This window comes from Felis catus, chromosome B1 (genome assembly GCF_018350175.1).
Source record: "Felis catus isolate Fca126 chromosome B1, F.catus_Fca126_mat1.0, whole genome shotgun sequence".
NCBI classification, from domain to species: domain Eukaryota; kingdom Metazoa; phylum Chordata; class Mammalia; order Carnivora; family Felidae; genus Felis; species Felis catus.
Genome location: NC_058371.1, coordinates 541,475 through 567,954, shown reverse-complemented (window position 1 = coordinate 567,954; position 26,480 = coordinate 541,475). Strand labels below are relative to the sequence as shown.

The window sequence follows — 26,480 nt, the reverse complement described above, 5'->3', positions numbered from 1 at the left end:
CCCCATCACCTGCTGGGCACCGCAGGCCATTCCGTCCACTCTTTCCCTTACACAATCCTGGACGTGAACAGAACACCACCTGCAACACTGACTTAGTCAACTGGGCGAACACTTTCAGTTCCTGGACTAAGCCCTTTCCGGACAAGTGACGGGATCTGCACCCTCTTCTGCCCAAGCGCATTCTTGCAGAGCTCCAGGCGGATGCATGTGACAACAGGGACAGCAGGCTCGTGGGGCAAACGCGGACCCTGGAGAAGCAGCACTGTGTGCACAGGAGTCGCCGGCAGCACAAGGCAGATGGGACTCACGGGGTGTTATTCTGGCCCCAAACACCTAACTTCCTTTAGAGGCAAGTTAACGCACTGCCTCACGACCCATCCTCTCAGTGATGGCCACCCCCACGGTTTTCTCAAAGGCAATGGAAGCCATCACGGGGCCATCTGGCCCATATCATCTTCAAGCAGTAATCACAAACACACAAAGAAAAAACCCCTCCAAAAGCTGTACCGGCCGCTCGGGCCCTGTGGTCACCGGGAAGCATCCTGTGACGCGGACTCCCCGCACGCGGCTGTCGGGCCCACGAGCCCCTACCTTAGTCATCTGAAGGTTCTGCAGCTGCTGCTGCCAGGCAAGAACGGTCTCCAGACGGCACACCCAGATGTTGCTGTTCCCCACCAGCACGGACTTCCCGACCCCGCGGACAAGGATGCACAGGGTGGAGCTCAGGTCCTGGAGAAGATCTTTGATGAGGCGGGGGTTCTGGTGGTCGTCGAGCACTGGGTAGGACAAAACACAAGACTGTGGATCTGTACAAGTCAACTCCTCGTCCACCGACAGCATTCACAGACGCGCCACAGAGCGGAGCACTGCTCTGCCCCAACAGGGGTGAATCCAGGGGGTGGTGTCCCGTAACGGGGAGGGAGGGGGGCATCGCGAAGGGACGGACCCCATGTGGAGCCCGTTCTGAGACAAGGCGGGGTGGGCGCCAGGGAGAGGTCAGAGTCCACGGGGATGTTCCGGAGGCAGATGGAGGGGTGGTCACACAACCATGTGAATGTGCTTGAAAATGATTATGGTGGTGAATTTAGGTCATGTATATTCAACCAAAACAAAACACGATGACCTAATTTCACCACAACCCCAAACTGGCATCACTTCTGAGATACCAGAAACATGGTAAAATTTAGAAAAACATGAAAATATTGCCTAATAGTAGAATTTTGGTTGAGTCTATAATCTCGCCTTTAAAATTGGCAGCCTCTACTTCCTTTATACTCATCATAAAGAGAATTGATATTTAAAAATGCCTTACACGTACAATCCTAAATTTACACGGGAGCATAAACTCATGGTGTGAAATTTAAACTCCATTTATTATTAGCCAGTAATTAATCAAGACAAGCGTTAAATTAAAAATAAAGCTCCAGGCTTGTCTGATGCCTAAACGTCTACAACCTTGGTCATGGAAACATAAAGCAAGCACGACATGCACCTGGTTACCTGTGACAAAGTGAACTCTCTCTCTAGAAATTGGGAATCACCCCTGACAAGGAGAACTCTCTCTCTCTAGAACTCGGGGATTCCCCCTGACAAGGTGAACTCTCTTTCTAGAAATTGGGGATTCCCCCTGACAAAGTGAACTCTCTCTCTCTCTCTAGAGCTTGGGGATCCCCCCTGACAAGGTGAACTCTCTAGAAATTGGGGATTCCCTGTGACAAGGTGAACTCTCTCTCTAGAAATCGGGGATCGCCCCTGACAAGGTGAACTCTCTCTCTCTAGAACTCGGGGATTCCCCCCTGACAAGGTGAACACTCTCTCTCTAGAACTCGGGGATTCTCCTGACAAGGTGAACACTCTAGAACTCAGAGATTCCCCCTGACAAGGTGAACTCTCTCTCTAGAAATTGGGGATTCCCTGTGACAAGGTGAACTCTCTAGAAATCAGGGATCTCCCCTGAGAAGGTGAACTCTCTCTCTAGAAATCAGGGATCGCCCCTGACAAGGTGAACTCTCTCTCTCTAGAACTTGGGGATTCCCTGTGACAAGGTGAACTCTCTCTCTAGAAATTGGGGATTCCCCTTAACAAGGTGAACTCTCTAAAACTCAGGGATCCCTCCTGACAAGGTGAACACTCTCTCTAGAAATCGGAGATCCCTCCTGACAAGGTCAACTCTCTAGAACTCGGGGACTCCCCCTGACAAGGTGAACTCTCTGTCTCTAGTAATTGGGGATTCCCTGTGACAAGGTGAACTCTCTCTCTAAAACTCGGGGATCCCCGTGACTAGGTGACTTCTCTCTCTAGAACTCATGGATTCCCCATGACTAGATGACCTCTCTCTAGAACTCAGGGATTCCCTATGACAAGGTGACTTCTCTCTCTAGAACTTGGGGATTCCCTGTGACAAGGTGAACTCTACCTCTAGAAATCGGGGATCCCCCTGACAAGGTGACCTCTCTCTCTAGAACTTGGGGATTCCCTGTGACAAGGTGACCTTTCTCTCTAGAACTCGGGGATGCCCTGTGACAAGAGGAATTCTCTTTCTAGAACTCGGGGTAACTATCTTCCGTATTATGCTCCTTTGTGTGCACAGCAACCTTGAGGAAAGGAAACCACAGGAACAGAAGGGTACAACCACAGACTGACCTACACTCGGGTCTAGAAACTACCGCGTCATTAGACAGTGCGGTTCCTGACCACACTGGCGAGTAATAAAGAGGAATCCCGTCCCCGTCTCCTTATCTAGATTATTAAACACATCGGTCAGCAGCTCACCCTTCTGGACGATTTTGTCCAAAATGTTGAAGTAATTCTTCTGGGCGACGCCACTCAGCGAGGTCAGCTGGGATTTCGCGATAAGCTGCAGGAGCTGGAACGGGAGAGGATGCATCAGCTGATGGGGAGGCAGGAGCCACGCTGGCCCCCGGCCTGTCACCGTCCTCAGCGCAGTGATTTCCGAGGGTGGACGCGGACTCGAGGGGCGGATCCAAGGCGATTTTCACCTCAGGCAAGTCTCCTGAATGCCGTCCTTACAGCGTGCTGGGCCGCACCTTTGGCCGCCACCAGCCCTCTCCCCTTTACGCTCTCTCTCCCTTTCGTTCTTCCCCATATGCCCGCTCCTGTCCCTCTGTCCATACCCGCGTCTCTCTGGCCCCTGACCCACCCACTGCCACCTCCCATGACAGCCCCGTCCAATTCTGGCACCGCCACCGGGGTCTGCCTGCACAGTCTCACTCCCACCGGCGGGGGCGCCACAGGCTCTCCACGCCCCCCTCCCACTCTGTTCTGAGAGACACGCGCGCTCCCTCCTGCAGGGCCTGTTCGGCAGGGCCCCCGCTCCTGCAGGCCCACAAACGGGATTCTCTGGGGGCCACAGCCAGGCCTCCCCGTCGCCGGCACGAGTGTCTTCTGGTGGCCCCCACACCTGCCCCCCACCCCCGGTCGGAACACGTCCGTTCCCGGCTTCCTGCACCGTCTCTGCCCAATCTCGGCTGCTTTCCGCAAGCGTGAACCTGCCTCAGAGTGCGTGAACACCCGCCTCCTGTCTCCCGGAACGTGGATTTTCCACGCTCCCTCCAGTTCACCGTGCCGGTGTCCAGAGGGAGAAAAGGAATCCAGGGAGGCCGCTAAAGTCCAAACCAGGCGTTACAAGGATGACAACCACGTGATCATCTTCGGGGGCAAATCATCCTCCCATCTCTAACATGCTTACACACGTGTGCTCCGCTGCCATGATCACAGACACACACACACACACACACGTCAGGGCGGGGCCTACAGGTCCTAGCCGATCAAACCAGACGTGTCTGAGATGATCCAGCCCCTCGGCTCCTGCTCCTGATCTGATCGCTGCTGAGCATCTTCCTAGTTTGAAAGTCCTCACAGCCAGCACCGTGGGGCTGAACAACACCCGCTTTCTCCTGAGTTTAGAACCACGTTAGACAGAATTCAGGCCAACTGGGAGGAAGGGATGGGCTCTGTTCCAGGAAGTGCTGCACCAGTGACAGGTCTCCAGCCACCGCGGCCTCCCAGACCTCGCGCCATGGCCCTGCAGACAACCTGCCCGCATGGCATCGCTACTAAACACAGGTTCCCGCTGCCACAACACGGGGCCTCGGAGACACAGACCAGCCATGCAGACACACGTCTCTTCTGCTCCCCAGAGCACAGAGGGAGGAGGAGGGGAGCGCCCCAGCCCAGCAGTCTGTCCATGTCCCCAAATGCCACTGTGAGGTTTCCAAGTCAGCCAGACTCCCGGGGTGCGTGATGAAGGGCTCCAGGGGCAGCTGGATGGGGTGCGGCCACAGACACGAAGGAGGCTCGCAAAGGGAGTGCCGCCCACTCTTCACTTTTACACAGAGAAGTAACAGTTATTTTTACCTCTACACAGTATCAACTGAGACAACTCCTGTAAGTGAAGTGTCTCCGGGGTCCTCAGCAACCTCAGAGCAGAGAACACGCTGAGGCCAAGCTGGAGGCCTCCTGCCCTCATGAGCACTCCTTCCCCGTGGGGACCAGGGTCCATGGGGCTGCGTCTTCCCAAGCACCCCCCCCCCCCCACCACGGTTTTCCACTATCGTGTAAAATATCCACATGAGACAGACCGGGCCATCACTCACAGGGGCTGGGGGATGGACGGACACCTGCCAGAGACCAGCACATGGGCCTGTGCAAACCCAAGGAAAACCAGAGCAGCCATGGTAACGGGTGACAAGCGACACTTCAGGCTGGAATGGTAATTAGGGGTGTCCGGGGGGCTCAGTCAGTTAAGCGTCCGACCCTTAGGTTTGGCTCAGGTCACGATCTCACGGTGAGTTCGAGCCCCTCGTCACGCTCTGCACTGGCAGGGTGAAGCCTTCTTGGGATTCTCTCTCGCTCTCTGCACTTCTCCTGCTCATGTTCTGCCTCTCAAAATAAAACTTAAAATGGTAATTAAGATAAAAGGGCAAAAGACACAATTTACAAAGAAAATACAATGGAACATTAGCCTTTATCTACTTAGATATACAAAGAAAATCTGTTGCAAATTTAATGAAAGTTCGGTGTTTTTCTTTTTTAATGTTTATTATTTTTGAGAGAGAGAGACAGAGAGACAGACAGCAATCAGGGGAGGGGGCAGAGAGAGAGGGAGACACAGAATCAGAAGCAGGCTCCAGGCTCTGAGCTGTCAGCACAGACCACAACCCACAGACCACAAGATCATGACCTGAGCTGAAGTCGGCCGTCCAACCGACTGAACCACCCAGGCGCCCCAATGAAAGTTTGTTATGGAGATTTTTATGTATCTCTTCAAATTTGAAAATTCAAAATGAGAAAGATTTGGAAGGATTAACATAACCACCAAATCTTGTTTAAATACAAGCAGAGAAAAATTACATCCTTCAAATAGAGAATGTGGATTTTTCTCATGGGTCAAGAGAACCCTTACAAAAATCAATTACGAAAATGGCCACAAAGGAAAATGTAACACATTTCAAAGCCACAGAGCACTTAGGGGTCCAACTCTGTCAGAATGTAACAAAACTAGAACTGAATTCAGCTAAATAAAGCGCCAGGGTGCACTCCTGATAAACCATGGCTCCGAGAGAAAGCTCAAGGCTCCACACATACAGGTATTTCTGAATGATCACACGAGCACAGGGAGGTGCAGAAAGACCAACATAAAGGGCCAATCAGTTTCCTGTTTAAACGAAGTCTATTCCAGACTTTTACATGGGACACTCTTCACGGGCACAGCCACGCCACTGGTCCACCAGCACGTTCACAATCACTGGAAAGCACAGTGATGACCACAGACACTGTCTGTGGGGCCTGACGTCACTGGCCTCTCACTGCACCCTGGGGCGGGGGGGCATGACTGGGACCGCCCACAGAGCTCAGGAAAGTGACATCACAGGGAGCAGAGCCAGGACCTGTGCACAGGCATCTTTCAAACCCAGGCCGTTGCCCCCAACTGCCAGGTTCAAACAGCCCTCAGTGACTTAGAATTTCATGATCTGATTTTTAGAAGTCTTCTCAATTTCACAGCATTTAACAATATAGGAGCACGGCCGAAACTCTGTGAGAGCAGAGAGTTCTAACCAGATGTCACAGGCAGGAGCAGAACTGTTACCCTAACCCTGGATGCGACAGGGCAGTCTGTGCAGAATCCCAGGGAGGGCGTCTGGCAGACGCGGCCAAGGCCTGGGACCCCGTCCCTCTGCTCAAGGGCCAATGGGCGTCACAGTTGACACAGGCTGCATTAAAACCAAGCCTCCCATTTGGGAACCGGCTTGAGCAGATGGTTTGTGAGTCAGGATTTCTACTGCTTGCATTATCCCTTTTCTCCACTTTCCTTGGACTAATAGCCCATGGACTCACATCTTATTCACAGATTTCTCGAACCGGCAGAAAGAAAGACTGCTATTTCATCTATGTTATACTGTTACACAATTTATAATCTTCCTCATTAAAGGGAGCCTTGGCGGCTCTGATTCTCACACAGGTCATCTCACTGACAGGATCAGCGTGTGGACAGTTGAAGATTAAAGCCGAGGCCGCAGCCCATAGACCCAGGAGAACGACATTGTGGATTTCTAGGTGACGTGCATTCACTGGGAGGACTCACTGTCTAAAGAACCAAAGCCTACGTTCCCAGTGCACTACCATGACCATCAGTTTATGCTATATTGCTTTAAAATGTCAGAGCTACAAGGTCGAATTTAATTTTACTAAGAACAAAATGTCAAGCGAGTTGAAGAGCACTTCCTTCGACTGAAAGCAGGTGTCTCACAGAATACCGATATAAAACAGGAGTTTCTCAAAGTTATATGCTTTCTGATACTGTTTTAGTAATATACAATTTTAAACAAAAGACACAAACAATAAAACTACTTGCCAACAGTAAGAGAAGGATAAACAGGAAGGGCGTTGGGGACACAGCAGTGAGCAAAGCAGACCAAGTCCCCACGCTCCTGGGGCTCCAGATGGGGACCTGGGCAGTGACGACTGAGGCTCAGAGGCTCTGAAGCAATGACCAAACGGGCACACACAGGCTGCCCACGCAGGAGCCAGACGCTGACTGGGGGGCAGGGACCAGCCACACTGAAGTGGCCCAGAAATGTGGCTTCACCACCTCTAGAGAGCACAAGTGTTTACCGCACAGTGTGAATGGAATCTGCTTTGTAAGAGTCTGAAATGCTGATTTGGTGGGTTTCCAAATGTGTGCTTAACTTTCTTAAGTAGAATTCTCAAAGTCCCACTAAATCTAAGTCTTTATCTTAAAGAAGGTAAGCTCATAAAACTGACCAGAAATGCATCTACTTGTACATGATTTACAAATGGGGTAAATGGAAACTGAGCTGGATGATGGACCAGGTATTAAGGACCGTTCACTCACCAGGGGGTCAAATGTAAGCTGCATCTTGACTTGTCTTTATTTCTTCATCAATAAGGAAACTTCTCAGGCCATATTATGAAATAATAGCTGTGGACAGTCACTTAATGAGAGGAAAATTACTAGTAAGTGAAAACATTTCAGTTTGCATTGATTTTCTGGGAGTGAAGAAATTCAATAGCTCAATAAATTATGGTAAGGCTCTTTAGTAACAGGCCAGGACAATTTTCACAAACTATTAAAACAAGAAGAAGGTGTTTGTGGATTAGAGCCAGGATTTAAGAGCAGTCTGCCATCACCGATAACCAATCAGCCTGACACTGACATACGGCAGCACCCTCATGACGAGAGAGCAGACAATGGTGACGAAGGACCATGGTTTCTCAAGTATGCAAACAGCTGGGCGGTGCGGGAGGCGTGAGTGCTGGTGCACACGGGCGTCGGCCCGGAGCAGGAAGTGCTGTCCTGCTCCCCAGCTGCGTGGACAGGAAAGTCAAGACCTGCCCTGGTGCAGGAGGAGGGGGCCGACCCCATCCCGCACTTGGAGCTCTACGATACGCAGCCCATACCCGCTCACAGGTCTCCCTGGGGGCCCCACCAGCACGCGGGTGCAGAAGTGATGCTCAGCTCAGCTTCTGTTCCACGTCAGCCCCAGGTATTGGACACACACGGCACCTAAAGTTAATTTTTCTTCTCCTTCATAAAGTTGAGTGAATGCAGCTCAGATAAACAACACTTACTCCTCAAAATCAGACTGAAATTTTGAAAAATTATTAAAGTAATCTAGATATGAAAACATTTCAATTTTTAAAAAATTTTTTTAATGTTTATTTATTATCGAGAGACCGAGAGAGACAGAGCATGAGCATGGGAGGGGCACAGAGAGGAGGAGACATGGAATCTGAAGCAGGCTCCAGGCTCTGAGCTGTTAGCACAGAGCCCGACGCCAGGCTCGAACTCACAGACCACGAGGTCATGACCTGAGCCGAAGTCAGACGCTTAACCAACTGAACCACCCAGGCACCCCTACATTTCAAATATTTCTTCACAGATAATCCCAAGAATGGCTTACCCCCATTACCTACAGGACTGGAGAGGACAACTGAGTCTGAATTTGTTTTATAGAGGATACTGAATTTTCATTCCTACCAAGGTGAGAATGAAGGCTATACCCCCACTCCAACTGCTTACTTTCACTTTGGCAACAGAAACAGTCCATAATTGAACACAAAACTTTTATTCAGAAGATGTGTAATAATTATTCATTAGTCTCAGTTTAAATTTGCTAATTTTAGGGAAACAAAGGGATCTCATGGAATATCGACAAGTACAAACTCTGAATGTCTTTTACAAATTTTCAAGGAAAACATCACTGAATGCCACTGGAAACCTAAGGAAACAATGAAGCATTTCACATCTGGTTTATTTTAACAACCCTGACGAGGGCGGACTGCTCAGCATCAATTACAGGAGATCACCCGACTGACAACTCCAAGACAATCCTCTTAGCTGCCGATGTAGGAAGCATTGCTACAAACGTTTAAAGCAGCACAGAAACATCAAGCAGTGGCTCCTGCGGGCAAAGCTGGCTGTACCAGTGCAGGTCATGAAGCCCCACGAACCCCTCTCTGGGGCACACACACCCCGTGAACCCCTTGGGGCACATGCACTCCTTGAGCCCCTCTCTGGGGCGCACACACGCACCCCGCGAGCCCCTCCCTGGGGCGCACGCACCCGCTGGGCAACAAGGGAAGCGCTTCCCGGCCAAGCGTGTGGAGGCCCTGCATCTCCACGGAGAAGGTGGCAGCTAGCGGAGTGGAGCTGGTGGGGTTGGCGGGGGGTCCCGGGGTGAAAACCCAGACCGCAACTGGGAGAGGGCAGGAGAGCTGGCGTGGGCAGAAAAGGTGCCGGAGGGCCAGTTCTGTGCCTTTGCTTTTAGTGGAAGGTGGGCATAACCAAGGGGTCTTTGGAGGGGGAAGTGAAGGGCAGGGGGGCAGGTGAGAAGGCAAGGATTCTCGCTGGGCAGTGATGGAGCCGGGAGGCCCTGCGGGCAGGAGGAGCCACTGAGGCTGGAAGCACTGCCCCTGGGGGCCTCCCCCACCACCTCCCCAGGTCACCAGGTCCCTATGACACTGCCCCCGGGGGCAACAAGAACACGCCCAGTACTGCCAACTGCACGAAACCACGGCAGTTGGCAGTGGACAGTACGTTTTAATTTTATACATAAGCATTTTTTTTATGTGTTAGGGAGAAAATTCAGTTTCACAGGTTTACTGTTTAGGATGAGGCTAAAGTAGGTATTTTCATTTTCCGAAAGATGAAGGACGTGTGAAGAAAGGTTTTTGAGCAGATAAGAGTGCAGCATACAGAGAAAAAAGTTCATGAGGGGTTTGAGCAATGGAAATGCAGGCGTCTGACCACAGTCCACGGACCCTCCCCCGTCACAGCACCTGGCCCAGTTCTGGAAATGTCTGAGCCTGACCACACAGAGCCCTTTTCTCCCCCACCACCCCCCGTCTCTGCCTGGCTGCCAATTTCCAGTACCCCAGCACAAGTGAACTCTCTGGTCGGGGGCGGGGGGGGGGGTGTTAAGAATGGCCAGGACGAAACAACACAGCAGGATCCGAACTTTGGGAGACCACCATGAGGGGACACCTGGGTGGCTCAGTCGGTTAAGCGTCCGACTTCAGCTCAGGTCATGATCTCGCAGTTCATGGGTTCGAGCCCCGCATCTATCTGGCTCTGTGCTGACAGCTCAGAGCCTGGAGTCTGCTTCAGATTCTGTGTCTCCCTCTCTCTGTCCTTCTTCCGCTCATACTCTCTCAAAAATAAATAAATATTAAAAAAAAAAAAAAAAAAAGGGAGAGAGAGAGAGAGAGACAAAGAGTACCATGGGGAAATACCTACAGGAAAACAGACCCCTGTGCAGACGTATGGTTTTCCTGGACCCTGGATTCTTGCCACCGTGACGGGGCTGGGTCACATGCCAGCACCTCATCTGGAGAAGAGGTGAGCAGCAGCCACGCCCCGATGGCCAGTGTGTACACCTGGGTGACAACTCAGAACACACTCTGGCCCTGGTGCTGGAACCTCCCGGCCATGGGGCCCCACGTGCTGGTCACCCTCGATGCCCTGGCCAACTGTGACCACGGCCAAACCAAGCAGGTACCATTACCTCAGGTGTCAAGTTATTTAACCCCCAATATTCTTGTCCTTCCGCTCACGCTTTTAACTTCCTAAGAGCTGTTGCTAGGGAAATACTTCCAATGTGTCACAGCCCTATTTAAAAACCCAAAATTAACAGCATCACAAACCATCACTTACACTTTGCCTACAACATTACAGGTGACACGTGCTCTTTTTGAGCCAAGACAGAAACTCCTTCTACGAGCAGACAATCCACACACTCAAGGCCTCTGTGGAGATCTACTCTGATGAACCCCTTTCTCCTACCAGCTTGCTGCCAGTTGTCACGCTTACGACAAACACCAAGTACAAAACGCATGTGACATCATCAGGTCAGAGTCTCACGAAAGACCTGCTCTTCCCTCTGTCCCTCTGACTGCAATGACCCCAACAGACCAGACCGCCCGGTGCGTGTGGCCGGTGAACCCGCAGTGCAGGGCGGCCCAGAAGAAAGCACATGGGACACGGGGCACCCAAAACCCCCGTTATTTCTGTTTTCTCCTCAATGCCTCTCCGTGCTCTCTGCTGCCATCTGCACCACTGCCAGACGTGCTTAGACACCTGTACACCCGTCACCTCAAAAACCAGGCAATAAAGTGTCATCAAAATGGCTTTTGAAACAGAAGACTTACCTTGACCACGTAATTGAACCTCCGAATATCCTGAATTGCACTGGAGAAGTCTAAGCGATTAAAAGCCTCTCCCAAAGTACAATAGCCGTGCCTCTGGAAACAGACACAGAACAGCTGAAATCCACAATTAGTCAATTAGTCAAAATCAACTCAGTTAATGTGAATGAGTCAGTGCGAATTTTTTTTGAATTTCGGCAAAGGGCATTTGTTTTTATGATTTATTCCATATTCGGATGAACATGGAGTGAAACAGCAATGCTCAGCGGAAGCCATTTATACTCAAGACGTGACACGCTGCCATTTTATACCACTGTTGACACAAATACTACATATCTTGTTGATTTCTCCTGTTGGAACACGTGGGGGGCTGAAGTCACAATGCAACGTGTATCATGAAGCGCCTACATCTGCCGGGCTGTCGTGAAGACCGGAGGGTTACAGAGGCCCGGGTTGAGGCGCCCAATCCCCCCGCAGCTCCAGAAGGCGTTCAGCCACACAGGACAGAGGACAAGGCCCAGGGCTGAGGGCACTACGTGCAATTTCCAAGTGGGGGCAGGGGATATTGGGCACCAAAACCCAGGAGCTGATCATCAGACCCACACGGCCCAGAGTACAAGGAAACAGGTGAAATACGGAATCGTTTTCAGTACTGAAAGCAGTGCCATGTAGCTCAGCTGTTTGTCCTTCACGACGCACCTGACACTCTACAGTCTGTAGAGACCCGTACCGTGGGTTTCAGGAGTCAGTTCCACTCGATCTTCTGTGTCTCAAGTACCGAGAGTATAGATTTTTTCAGTTCGCAGTTGTGGGGTTAGATGAGCTGCTGATAACCCTAGAAACACGAGGTGGCACCCTCTCCCTCTCATCCTAACGAGGCAGGAAGGGGCTGGCAGAGCAGCATCTGATGGAAGATGCCCCGCAAAGGAGGATTTGGTTTTGCACCTGAACCCCAAGCCCACTCCTACTGTGTGCAGAACCCCAAGCCCAGTCCTAATGTGTGCAGAACCCCAAGCCCAGTCATGTGTGCAGAACCCCAAGCACACTCCTACTGTGTGCAGAACCCCAAGCCCAGTCCTACTGTGTGCAGAACCCCAAGCACACTCCTACTGTGTGCAGAACCCCAAGCACACTCCTACTGTGTGCAGAACCCCAAGCCCAGTCCTAATGTGTGCAGAACCCCAAGCACAGTCCTATTATGTTCACACACAATACTCGTTATTACGGAACACAATACTCGTTATTGAGGAGTATCTGCTACAGGCACAATATTTTCCTGTGCAGGAAGCAAAGAGTAATTATAGATTATAATCTGAAATCAATCACTGCTGATACTTCCACGTTAATTCCTTTGTCTTCTCAATCAACACAGCTCTAAATGCCTATATGGCCTCAGACGCCTTTCCAGGTAGCCACCATGTCACAACAGCCTCTTCTATTCTGAGGAATTAGATCTGATTCACAGACTGCAGAACACAGTTTGGACCACGTGAGCCCACCCACCCGTGTGGGGGCCCAGAACCACACGTGGAGCCGCAAACAGGCTGTGGGGCAGCCACAGCTGGCGCTAAATGTACAGATGCACGCCGCCGTGCGGGGAGAGGGGCTGGCTGTGAGTCACGACCCCACACCCTCCTGAGATGGCCTGTGTCCCCGCCACACCTCTGCAGCCTCATGACAAACTCCCCCTGTTGTTTACGTATCCCAAGCGGATGTGTGTTCTGTAGTCAGTGCGGCAATACAGAGCAAACGAAAAATTAAACAGTCTTTCAGAAGCTCACGCTACTCAGATTCTGCCACAGGCTCTTCTGATGGTGTCTCACTCAGAGTGGCTGTGAGCTGAGCACTGTCTCAGGCCACATGTGACAGTATGAACCAGCACCCGACAGGGCCAATGTATCTTCTGTTTCAGAAGCCAACCTGGAAGCCTATCGGGAGCCCGGCTAGTTTCAGAACATCCACTAATAACACCTCTGGAACATTTAACTTAAATATATACTAAACATCTGCTCCCTAAATTATTCTCCCGGCAGCGGCAGGATAAGGCAAACGCAGATTCTGAGAATGCAAAAGGAAGGAGGCTTCCCTGGATACTAAACAGAGAAAACGGAAGCAGAGTTGAAGTCAACTGTTTATGGCTCAAGGAAAAGCTGCAGCCAACTAGAGGACAGGAGGGGCGTGGCTCACCGTGCTCCCGAAGCTCAGACTTGACCACAATGTCCTGCTGGTACTCGACGGGGCGGTGCGCACCAAGGCTCCCACCAGCCACGGCACACGACAACAAGGACACACATCCCACCAGTACCACAGGTTCTCATCAACAGTTTCTGGGGAGTCATGGGGAAAAACGTCAAACTGTCTGAAGGTCCACACTTGTTCCGAAACAGCCCTTCTGTCGATTCAGATCTGTACTGGCACTAACCACACACCGCATGTGCACAGGTACGAACATGTGTGCACGCACACACGCACGCGCACACGCGAATCACCGGTTCAAAGATCCTATGTTTTCACCTACTAGAATGTGAACTGTAGATTCATACCGGAAAAGAAATCGTTTATTTAATAGGACATTATGTATTCAACAGAAACAATACCAAATATACTCTTACTTAAAACAGAATACTTACTTCTCTCGTGCTTTCTTTATGGACATAGATCCATTTCTCACGATAAAAACCTAGAATAAAAATTAACTTTGTTTTTAAAACCTGGCAAATCATTCAAAGTGAAGATTTTTAAGGAACTTCCAACAATTGCACATGCTAACAAAATTACGTGACTCATCACATAGATAAGAGATGCTTTCACCTGGTTAAACGTAAACAGAACTACTTTGTTTCCTAACATCAGTGTAAGAGGTGCTGAAACACCTTTACATGAAAAATTATTTAAGACAGCACCACGTCTTAGTAACTTAGAAGAAAATAGCGTCTGAACAACGGCAGTAATACCAAAACATAAGACTATAAAAATGTGATTGTCAATTCTTATGTCTCCTAATAAAAATTCTTCTTTTCTTGCCTTTTTCATATACCTCAAATCCCAGAGCTTCAAGGACCATGATGATGCCGGTATCTATAAGACCCTATCTTGGTCAGTAGCCTGATTACCCCCAAACTGTTCTCATGCCTCCCTCTGTGCTGTAGAGCAGAGTGGTGCCTGTCAGCCTGTCACGTAGGCGAGGTACTGCCACCAGGCTCCCAGATCCGTCCCCCCCGCCCCCAGCCTACACACTTCTGGGTGTTCCTAATCCACCTCTGCCTGGGGTCTCCTGGACACAAGCCCACACTCAAGACATCCTGCGGTCCCGCCGCCTTGTGTGGGAGCGAGCTGGTGCACTGAACCACGAACATGCTCAGGCATTCAGACGTATGAGCTGTTCTGTGGGCTTTGTTATCTTTTGTTGTTGCAAAGCTTACTAAAGAAATGGTTAAGCTGTGAACAGTCTGATGACTAAGTGGGCAACACTGGATATAGTGGTCATTCTATATCACCTCTTATTTCTTAAGACAGCACTGTCAAAACGATGTAGTAGATCAATAATAGTAAACATGTAAAAAGTCATAAAATTATTAATAAAAGTGATCTTACATTGAGTATTTGTATCGTTTCTAAAATGATCCTTTTTCCTCTTTTTGGATGTGTATTCCTGCTCTTCATTACTGAATATTTCTTCATCGTCACTATTTAAGATACTGAAATAAAGACACATTTTATTAGATACTTTTACAGGGATTATCTTCATTTGACTTTTCTTTTATTAAAAAAAAAAGATAATATTGGCTTACAATTCAGGAGACCAAAATAAAGATTGTGTTAAATTCTGAAAGCAACCAGTAACTTTCAAAAGCAGCATATCACAGGTTTGAAATTACAAGGCTAATGCCTCGTGTATTTTTTGATTTGAGAAATCTGAGATTTCTCCTGGTTCTTTTGAAAATGTGCTACCAGGAAGGACCGAATATGTTTCAGACTCTCTCTGGCTCAACCAAGGTGGTTTCAGACTTCAGAGCACTTTACTACAACAAAGAGATCATAAATGCTCTGGAGAAATGGTAATGGGGGAACATGATGGCCAGCACTGACGTGATTTGCCATTTCCCTGCTCCAGTGTTGAGGACACACACTCAACATGTCTGTTGGCCTCCCACATGTTCCAAGACTTCCCCAGAACCACTACCACACAGGAGCATTTTCTTAGCATCAACCAAATAATGCTGTTAGGGCACCTAACTGAAGCCAGGGGAATGAAAATGTTCCTTTCTCCACTTTAAATACATCTAATTAAGAGCTTCCCAATTTTTCTTTTCTTTTTGGCTAAAACACGGAAACAAAATTTAAAGAGGTAACCTAACAACCTGAACACACTTTCTTTCAAAAGATAATTTATAGTTATAAAAATAACATAAAATAGCTTAAAACGCCTCAAGAGTAAAGACGCACACAATTTTTATTTTCAACACACTGGCGTTGGGTTGATTTTGGTCTGCAATCAGGGAAAGGCTGGCTGGCGGAGGTCCCGGCCCAATGCCCGAGCTGAGGACTAGCACCGCTGCTTCCCCAGCTCGCTCAACAAGAAGGCTGCATGAGGCTCCTCTCACTAACCAGCTGCATGTGCCAAGGGAATCTATTCATCACAGTCAAAACAGACTTAAACCTCACTGCGGATAGTTGTAAATCATCAAGATGAGCACAAGGGTGTTTACAAAAACATGTAAAAGCTTTCCATTCAGCGCAGGCGTTAAACAACACCAACTCGTCGAAGCTGGTGGGTCCTTGTGTCGCATCTTTGGTCTTACACTGGCTGGTTGTCATTGATTCAGATCCTGAACACAGAAGCTTTCAAAGCTGTGCAGCTTGGCTTTTCTAACTACAATCTTGACCACACCAAGGAAAAGCATACAGCTGCTGTTCTCCACAAAATATGCCCCAGGCACGACAGAGGCAGCACAGGGGGAGCAGAGGAGGCAGGCCTGGGTGGCACCCCAGACTCTGCCCTGGAGGGTGGCCCCCAGATCCTCCTACACCTGTAGGGAGCAACGGTCCCCTTTCATTCGTGGGACACATGGGCAGGACTGGTTGCATGAGCCATGTCCTTCCAGCAGGTGGACCACAGGTGGTGTGGACTGGGGCCCCTCCGCGTACTGGAGTACGCGGAACATGGAGTCAACCTGCTTGGCTGTGTGGGCAGCGAAGGAGCCCAGCAGACCTCGGTCAGGACCCTGGGATCTGCACCAGACACGGCACCACCCCGCCACGTCTCACACCTAGTAGGACAGCTACTATAAACCGCCCAGAAAATAACAAGTGTTGACAAGGACACAGAGAAACCAGAGCCCCCTGTGCTGGTGGGAATGAAAAAGGGCAGCCTCTTTAGAAAACACATGTTCGCAGTGATTCCTCAAGAAAGTAAGCACAGATCCACGGGACGGCCCAGCAGTCCCACTGCACAGCGTGTGCCTGAACCATGTGAGTCTCCAGGACATGGCTGCACGCCCACACTCACGGCGGCTGGAAGATGAAAGCACCTCACGCCTGTGCACAGGCAGATGGACAAGCCAAACGAAACATGGTCCACACACACAGCGCAGCATTATTTGGCTTAAAGCAGAAGGAAATCCTGGCGCACCCTAGATGGTGGGTGAGCCCTAAGGACGTCATAGGAGGTGAAGGAGGCTGGTCATAAAAGGACAAACCCCGAGTGATTCCGAGTCTCTGAGGGACACAGGGCCATGGAACCCGCAGAGTCAGAAAGCAGAGTGCACCTGCTGGGCTGGGGAGGGGGTGGGGATTCACTTACTAGGAACCCAGCCTCTATCCTTGAGGGTGAGCAGGGAGGGAGTAGGGACAGCTGCAAAGCCGCAGGAACACGAGGCCACCACACATCGACCCTCTCTTCACCTACTGCTCAGCCCCCTCACCCACCTCCGATTAAACAGTGTAAACCCCAGTGGGACATGATCTCAGGAGCAAGCAGGCCAGGATGATACCCAGTCCCACTGTGACTGGTGTCCTCACGGAGGAGCTCCGGCCAGCCACCTGGCACGTCCCAGTGTGCACACCGCTGCTGGTGGCCCCTGATGCTCCCATCGCCTGGACAAGTCATACATCCAACCCAGAAGCCCATCTGGAACTGCATCTGCGTCACCAACTCCCTGCCCCTTCTGATTCACCCAGTCTTCCCCCCACCAGCACGCTACAGACCTACAGCGATCGACCGCGCGCACCGCCCCCCTTCCCCCCACCCAGTGTGCCACACATCTCCAGTGTGCACCCATTTTCCTCCCGCCAAGGGTGCTGCAGATCTCCAGTGTTCACCCCATCTTCCCTGATCATGCTACAGGTCTCCTGTGTGCACCCCGTCTTCCCCCCGGCACACCACAGATCTCCTCTGTGCACCCCGTCTTCCCCCCAGCACACCACAGATCTCCTGTGTGCACCCCGTCTTCCCCCCAGCACACCACAGATCTCCTGTGTGCACCCCGTCTTCCCCCCAGCACACCACAGATCTCCTGTGTGCACCCTGTCTTCCCCCCAGCACACCACAGCACCACAGATGTCCGGTGTGTGCCGTTTCCCTTGAGTACAATATGGACTTACAGAATTCAAGGTAACGTGTACCTTTTCTCATTCCTAGGACTTTCCTTAGGAACTGTAGCACCTGCTCTGATCCCACTGCCTGAAATGAGAACCTTATATAAACCAGGTGTGTCCACTATTGCATTGGGTTGATTAGAGGCCCTCCAGAACATGTCCAAGTGCTGACCCCGACATCTGCGGTTGTGACCCTAACTGTCCTCATGAAGGTTTTGTGCCCCTTGCTCCAGCTCTTCTTCCTCTAGTGAGAACATTCGTTTGCTTGATGTTGTTCAAGAGACACCTTAACCTAACCTCATTTTTGAAAACCACCTGGGTGCTTTCCATTCCCATCTTCCATATCGTGGTGTTCTTCTGCAACCACTCCCCTGGTGTGGAGTCCCTCCGTTCCTGTACTCTTCAGCTCTGACTGGTTCTTTTTTATATTTTTTGCCACTGCTGAAGGTCTCACCGAGTTGATCCACCCTTCTCTCCAGCTGAGTGAGCACATTTATGGCTGTTACTTTCAACTCTTCATCAGACACACTGCTTACCACTGTTTCATTTAGTCCTTTCACCAAGGTTTTGTCCTGTTCCTTCTTTTGGAACATATTCCTCACTCTCCCCCTTTTGCTTGACTTTGTGTTTTCCCGAATTAGGCTCACTGTCCTAAACTTGAGGGAAAGGTTCTGCGTATGATCATCCCCTGGGTAGACTATGTGTCTGGTGATGCTGGCTGACTGGACGGAGCTCCGGCCAGTGTGAGCTAGGGTCACGGGGCCCTCTAAGCAGGGGCTCCCTGGCAGGATGGCCAGAAACGGCAGTGGGCTGTGACAGCCCTGAGGCTCCCCGTGCAGCAGGGACTCTGGCAGGATGGCTGAAGTGGGTGTCAACCAGGGTGCCCCAGGCTGTGTACAGCCGGCAGGGTGCCCCAGGCTGTGTACAGCCGGCAGGGTGCCCCAGGCTGTGTACAGCCGGCAGGGTGCCCCAGGCTGTGTACAGCCGGCAGGGTGCCCCAGGCTGTGTACAGCCAGCAGGGTGCCCCAGGCTGTGTACAGCCAGCAGGGTGCCCCGGCAGAGTGGCCAGGGTCAGGGGAGTGCAGATGGAGGGCCCTGGGGACTGCAAGAGCAGAAGTGGGCACTGGCTGGGGTGGTCCCTGGGCTCTCCACACAGAGGGCATCGTGACAAGACAGCTGAAGGTGCTGTGGGTGCAGGCTGGTGCTTGGTGCAGGGGGTGCCCCCGTAGGGGGTCTGGAGCCAAAGCGAGCATCAGCCGGGGGGCCCTGGAGCAGCCCAGCCAGCATCAGAAGCCAAAGTGATGCGGGTCTGGAGCCTCCTGGGGCACACTGTGCAGGAGGAGGGCTGCTGGTGTGGGCTAGTGGCCAGTGAGGACTTCTGGACCCAACCCCCACCCACACTCTCCAGGTCGGGGGAACATAAACCATAGGACTCACAGCTCCTCAGACCCACAGAGTTCCAGCAGCTCGCCACTGTTGGGTAAAATTTTAAGGATGGCTCTTTTATAAACTAGCTCATCTTTTAAACTGCACCTTTTTTCTGAGCTCAAAACAGACAAATGTGCTACAGGTCCCTCAGCACTGTCCCTGCCCACTGCGGCCCACAGCCTGGGGGTGGGGGTCCCTTCCCTGTACAGTCTCTATCTTCCGTGGTGCAGAAGTTGTTCAGTCAGCCCTCAGCTCTTCCTCAGCAGGAATTGCTGGGTTAATAGCGGTGGGTTTCGGGTGTCCTGGAGGAGGTGAAGTCAGGGTCTCCCTATGTCGCCACCGTGGCCCAGGACCAATCCCAATCACAACCTAATTTGGAAAAAGGATCCCTGGTGACGTATTCAAGTGAAGGACCCCGAGATAAAAATCATCCTGGATTAACCACGTGGGCCCTAAATCCAATGGCTGGTGCCCTTATAAGAAGAGGAGAGGCCACAGGGAGACAGACAGGGACAAGGCTGTGTGACAGTGGAGACAGCAGCTGGAGTGATGTGGCCACAAGCCAAGGGATGCCGAGATTGCTGGCAAATGCCACAACCCGGAGAGCCCCGCCCCCCCCAAAGCCTGTAGACACCTGCACTTTGGACTTCTGGCTTCCAAAACCATTAAAATCTCTGTTGTGTTGTCTTGTCTTGGGCTGCTGATTTCACGGTTATGGCAGCCACAGAAAATGAGGGCAGTTACCAATCTTTTAAAATTAGTTCAGGTTGATATTAACCTTGAAAACACATATGTGCTATCAATTCTACTATTGAATACAGAAGACACTGGGAGAGAAAAACTCTGCAGACACGGCCTCATGAGAAACATTTTATAAACCAAAGCAAACATCGCATCCAAAATGTGGCCATTTTTACCCAAACAAAACACAGTGAAGCCCTCATGCACAGTCACTAACACATGGTCCCCAGGCATCTCTTTCAGAATCCCAGCAGGAACTGGACGGCATGTCAGCTCCTGTCCCCGATGCACCACACTCTGCTCTAACAGCTGCTAATTACTGTTTTCCTTTACACATCGATTCATCAGTGGTTGCCTATTAAACTCAGCTTTTTATCCACACATTTTCCAAAACAGATCAAGGGTTACAGTATCTTCTCCTGCTAGCCAAACACCCACATTTACTCATCTATCTATTTAAAGTCACTTTATTACATCAGATTATTAGTCTGTCTTACAAAAAGAGATTTTAAAAGAAAAAGTTGAATTTGTTTTTAAGAAATGATGAAAAGCTGGGGCGCCTGGGTGGCTCAGTCGGTTAAGCCTCTGACTCTTGATTTCAGCTCAGGTCATGATCTCACAGTTTGTGAGTTCAAGCCCCACGTCAGGCTCTGCGCTGACAGCTCAGAGCCTGCTTGGGATTCTCACTTTCTCCCTCTCTCTGCCCCTCCTCTGCTCAGGTGCTCTCTTTCTCTCAAAATAAATAAATAAACATTTAAAAAAATAAAAAGAAATGATGAAAAACTGTTTTCAGTTTTTAGCAACAATATTGCTAAATCTCGTACCCAACACCCTCAAGGACCGTGAGGCAGGCGTGTTCCATGGAGCACACTGGGCAGGCGGGAGCCTTTCAGTCTCATGGTTCGCCCAGCAAGGAGAAGCCCCAGCCTGCACACACCATGTGCTCTTGCGAAGGAAACACGGTCTCTCAGAGGTTCAGAGTGGAGCTCCCTGAGCAGGGCGCTCAGGCAGTCCAGCTCCCGCGGCTGCAATGCGGGTGGGGCAGTGCCCTCTGGCCCTGACACCCGCACACAGTGCTGACCGTCACCTCCTGCCTGCTGTCCACCTGACAGACAGACTCACCAGCACTGGTGGTGATATCCATGCAGCTACGAACCCGATCAATTCCTCTCCACTTAAGTTCAGAACGTGTGTCCATAACGCATGATGCAGAGAGGACAGCAGTTCTGTGCCGAGGGAGCACATCCCTGGAACAGGTTCAGGAGACAAACTCAGTGAGCCACACACCTATTATCTAGGTAAACCGACTCTCAGGGTCAAGGCCACAGTGAAATTTATGAATGTGCACCAACACGGGAAATAGTGGGCCCATAAGCTTAGTGAGGAATCCACTACAGAACCCAGTACAGAGTGGATTGTTAGAGACCAACAGGACCAGAGAGGCAGAGGCAAACAGCTGTTGAGCAAATTAGATGTATTTATGTGCAGAACTACAGCACAGTGTGTATGGTTATCTCAGTGTAGACAGAGAACCACCACGAAAAGTGTGGCAGAGGGGACAGGGAGTGGGGACAGAGGTCAGTAGCTAACTGCAGTTATCAGTTACCGTAGGAGCCAACAGTCAGCATTCAGAACAGAAGGAACCAAGGGTACAATATAAAGGTGTTACTGTAAAGGTGAAAATGAGGGGGAAAAACCTTCCCCAATACTGAAAGAGTAAAGGCGACACGAGATGACAGGCTCTTTGTTGTGTGTGTAGGGAAGACTGTACACAGGCCCCGAGATACACACACAGTTACATCTGAAACACTGAGAACTTAAACCAGACAGCAGGAAGTGTGCAGGGCGCAGCCATCAGAAGGACGAGAGCTCTGGATCGGCCCACAGAACAAAATCAAACGCAAATACTGAATACGAGAAACACATCTATGAAAAGATGGTGAAAAACAGAATTTATGGGTCCCAAGAAAAACAACTGTCAAGGGAAATTATAGCATTAAATACAGATATTGATAAAAACAACTTAATGAAAGTAAATAATTTGAACGTACAATTCAAAAAGCTAGGAAAAGAATTACTAAAGATAAAAGAAAATACCAGTAAGTAGAAAAAATGGTGGCACTAAAAAATAAATCCAAAGCTAGTTCTCTAGAGAAAACAATCAGCAAGATATACCACAATATAGCTTATCAGAAAAATAAGAGTACAAATACTTAAATTACAGAATGAGAAGAAAATTACAAATGCAAACAGAAAATTTTAAAACCTGTGAAGGACTATTTTATAAAACACTGCAAATTAGTTACAAGAAATAAAACTGATTTTTTTTTATTGGTGTCTTACTAAACTTATATTTTTAAAAAACTATCAGATTTTTTTCCCTTAGAAGTAGGGCAGGTAATTATAAAGTCTACTTAAGAAGCAGCAGCAAGGAAGAAAAAGAAGACAATTGTGAACAAGAATAGTAACGAGGGAGAGCATCTCATCCTGATACTAAAACCCATCATAAAACCTCATGAAAACTGCCTCTGGTCTAGTTCAAGATGGCAACACAGGAGGACTCTGAACTCAATGCCTCCCTTGGATATAGCGAATCTGTGACACAGGGAACAATTTCTCCTGGGGGTGGGGGTGGGGGGGAAGGCTGAGTAACTCTCAACACATGGAGTGAACGAGAAAAAAACCTATATGGAAGCAGGTGGGCGAGGCTGAGATACGTCACTGTAAACCCCACCCCCAGCACAGGGACACACAATCAGGAGGGAACTCACAACCCTAAGCCTGTCCTGAGGAGCAAAGGATTTGAACCTGACATTGGGAACCCCAATTTTTACAGCCTGCACCTGAGAGACAAGCCCTCAAAATGTCTAGCTTTGAACGCCAACAGGGCTCAATCCATGGACACAAGGCTGTAGCTAACAGAGGAATGGCTCTGAAAGACCTCCAACGTGCAGACTCTCCCACCCTGGGGCCCAGCACAGGCGCAGCTGGCTAGAAAGTGCCCAGACTTTCTGTGAACGAGGCTCATGTGCTTTTTTTTATAAGGCACTGGCCTGGGGGGGGCAGGCACATAACTTAACACACATCTCGAGGCCTACTGATCCACTCTCCAGAGACAGAAGCTGATCCACTCTCTGTGCTCTCCTGCCTCACATTAGGTCTGGAAAGGAGCCTGTACACTCATCAGACATGCTATTTGCTGTGCTCCCACCCCAGAGGCACCCCTAGATCTTCTGGCTCTGGGTAGCCAGCATGGCTCAACCTGGGGGCTCACAGGACCAGATATACTTGCCTACTCTACAAACTGCTGCCCAAAGGGCTGGCCTCCCATCGATCAGAATCAATGTGCTGGTTGAGATCCTCCCCTTTGGAACAATGACTGGTCTTGACGCACTCAACTACTAGGAGCCATTAAGAATAAAGCAGGCTGCCTGCACAATCACAAAGATGTGAGAGGTGATCAAGACTGAGGGCAGGGTTGACCAAGAAGCTGCAACTCCTATATAAGACCACCCCTTCCAGCCTGGGAGAGGTGGCGGTTTCCTCTAATGCATAAAACTCACACAGAGAGTCCAGCAAAATGAAGAAACAGAGTAATATGTTTGAAACAAAAGAACAAGATAAAACCTAAGGAAATCTTAGTACCACAAAGATAAGTAACTTACCTGATACAAGAGTTCAAAATAATGGTCATAAAGATGCTCCCTGAGCTTGGAGGAAAAATGAAGAAAGAATCTCAAGAAAGAAACAGAAATATACAAAAGTACTTAGAAACCAGAGCTAAAGAACACAGTAACTGAATGGAAAAATACAGCAGACTAAAGGAAAGCAGAAGAAAGAATCAGTGAACTCTGAAGACAGGGCAATGGAACTCCCCCAATCAGAGAAGCAAAAAAGGTAAAAGAATGAAAAAGAATTAAGAGAGCTTAAGGGAAGTGGACCAACATTCTCATTACAGGTAGAACAGAGAGAAAAAGGGCAAAAAAAGTTCAGGAAACAATGGCTAGGGGTACCAGGTAGCTCAGTTGGTTAAATGTCCAACTCGATCTCAGCTCAGGTCTTGATCTCAGGGTCATGAGTTCAAGCCCCACATTGGGATCCGTGCTAGGCGTGGAGCCTACTTAAAAAAAAGAAAAAGAAAAAGAAACAATGGCTGAAAACCTCCTTACTCTGGGAACAGACACATACATCCAGACTCAGGAAGCCCAGAGAGTTCCAGTAAGATGAATTCAAAGAGATCCATACTAAGACATATTGTAATTCAACTGTCAAAACTTAAGGACAGGGCAAGAATTTTAAAAACAGCAAGAGAAAAACAACTGGTTGTATACAAGAAAACCCTGTAAGACTCCCACAGACTTTTCAGTGGAAACTTCACAGGCTGGAAGGAGGGGCATGATGTATTCAAAGTGCTGGAAGAAAAAAACGCCAACTGAGATTACCGTACCCTGCACAGCTGTCCTGTAGAACTGAGGCGAGATGGTTTCCTAGGCAAGCAGGACTCACAGGAGCTCATCACACTAGATGAGCCTTACAAGAAGTGCCTGAGGGACTTCTTCAAAATAGGGGGAGGGGGAGAGGGGGAGAGGGGGAGAGGGAGACATGAAGGAATGATTCCAAACTCAGTTTTAGAGGTCAGCAGTGCTTTCATACCAAATTGGACATGAACAGCATGAGAGAAGAAACTTACAGGTTCATATCCCTGATGAATATAGATGCAAAACCCTTAATCAAATATTAGCAAAGCAAATCAACATAACATTAGAAGCATTATACACTATGATCAAATGGGTTTATTCCAGGGATTCAAAGATGGTTCAACATCTGCACATCAATGTGATATACTACATTAACAAAAGGAAGAATAAAAATCATATGATCAACATAACAGATGCACAAAAATCATTTGACAAAATTCGACAAACATTTAGGACAGAAACTCTCAGGAGGGTACAGATGAACCTACCTCAACATAATAAAGGCCATATATGACAAGCCCACAGCTAACATTATACTCAATGAAGAGCTGAAAGCTTCTCCTCTAAGACCAGGAGCAAGACAAGGATAGCCACCACTTCTGCCACTTTTAGTCAACATTAGACTGGAAGTCCTTTCTAATTTTGCAAGAAAAGAAATAGAAAGCATTCAAATTGTAAAGAAAGAAGTAAAACCGTCATTATTTCCTGGTAACATGATCTTATACATAGAAAACCCTGAAGACTCCATCAAAAGACTATTAGAATAAATGAGGTCAGAAAAATGTAGGATACAAATATATAAAAATCTATGTTTTCTAACACTAATAAGGAACTCTCAAGAAGATAAATTTAAAAATTCAGTAAACAGCTTCATTTACAATTGTGCCAAAAAGAATAAAATACCTAGAAATAAATTTAACCTAGGAGATTAAAGACTTGTACACAGAAAACCACAAGACATTGATGAAATAAGCTGGAGATGACATATAAATGGAAAGATATTCCATGTTCATGGACAGGTACAATTAATATTGTTAAAATGTCCACACCCGAAAGCAATCTACAGAATTAATGTAATCCCTATAGAAATTCCAATGACATTTCTCAAAGAAATAAACAATCCTAACATTTATATATAACCACAAAAGACCCCAAATATCCAAACCAATCTTGAGAAAGAAGTACAAAGCTGGAAGCATCATGCTCCCTGATTTCATACTATGTTATAAAACTATACTAATCAGAACAAAATAGTATAAGTAAATAAAGATGGTCATGGGTCAATGGAACAGAACAGAGAGTGTAGAAAAAACCCACACATACATGGTCAATAAATCTAAGACAAAGGAGCCAAGAATATCCAATGGGGAAAGGACAGTCCCTTCAGTAAATGGTGCTGGGAAAACTGGACAGCAACATGCAAGGAGGAGGAAGCTGGACCACTTTCTTACCCCATTCACAAAAATTAACCCAAAACGGATTGAAGAATCAAATGTAAGACCTGAAACTATAAAACTTCTAGAAGAAAACAACAGGCAGTAAACTCCTTGACTGTCATCTTGGAAATGATTTTTTTGGGTTTGACACCAAAAAGCAAAAGTAAACCAGTGGGTCATATCAAAACAAAAAGCTTCTGCAAAGAAAACCATCAACAAAATAAAAAGACAACCTTCCAAATGGGAGAAAATATTTGCAAATCATGTATCTGATAAGAGGTTAATATAAAAAAGTGTTTTTAAAAACTCATTCAGTAAAAGAAAAGAAAAAAAAAAAAAAAAGAAAGAAAGAAAAAGAAAAAAAGGCCAAACAATCCAATTCAAAAAGGAGCAGAGAATGGGGATGGACATTCTTCCAAAGAAGACACACAGATGCCAACAGACATATTACAAGGTGCTCAGTATAGCAGTAATCAGGGAAATTCCGCTCAAAATCACAATCAGAGACCACCGCACACCTGTCAGATTGTCTAGTATCAAAAAGGCAAATAGCAAGTGTTGGCGAGGACCTGGAGAAAAGAGAGCCTGCATGCACTGTTGGTGGAGGTGCGAA

General features: G+C 48.7%; 1 protein-coding gene across 12 annotated transcripts in view; it reads right to left on the bottom strand.

Annotated features, from left to right (window-relative positions):
* Positions 1 to 26,480, bottom strand: part of FBXO25 (F-box protein 25) — a 68,156-nt gene that overhangs the window by 8,801 nt on the left and 32,875 nt on the right. For 8 of the 12 annotated variants that reach the window (XM_045055160.1, XM_045055159.1, XM_019828179.3 and 5 more), the window contains exons 3-7: positions 14,782 to 14,885; positions 13,818 to 13,867; positions 11,191 to 11,304; positions 2,773 to 2,866; positions 592 to 776 (exon numbers count right to left, since the gene is read on the bottom strand). In XM_045055160.1, coding sequence (XP_044911095.1) covers positions 592 to 776; positions 2,773 to 2,866; positions 11,191 to 11,304; positions 13,818 to 13,867; positions 14,782 to 14,885 — 547 coding nt within the window. The remainder of the gene's footprint in view (positions 1 to 591; positions 777 to 2,772; positions 2,867 to 11,190; positions 11,305 to 13,817; positions 13,868 to 14,781; positions 14,886 to 26,480) is intronic. The other 4 variants (XM_003984548.5, XM_003984549.5, XM_006930532.4 and 1 more) reach the window with 2 other exon arrangements.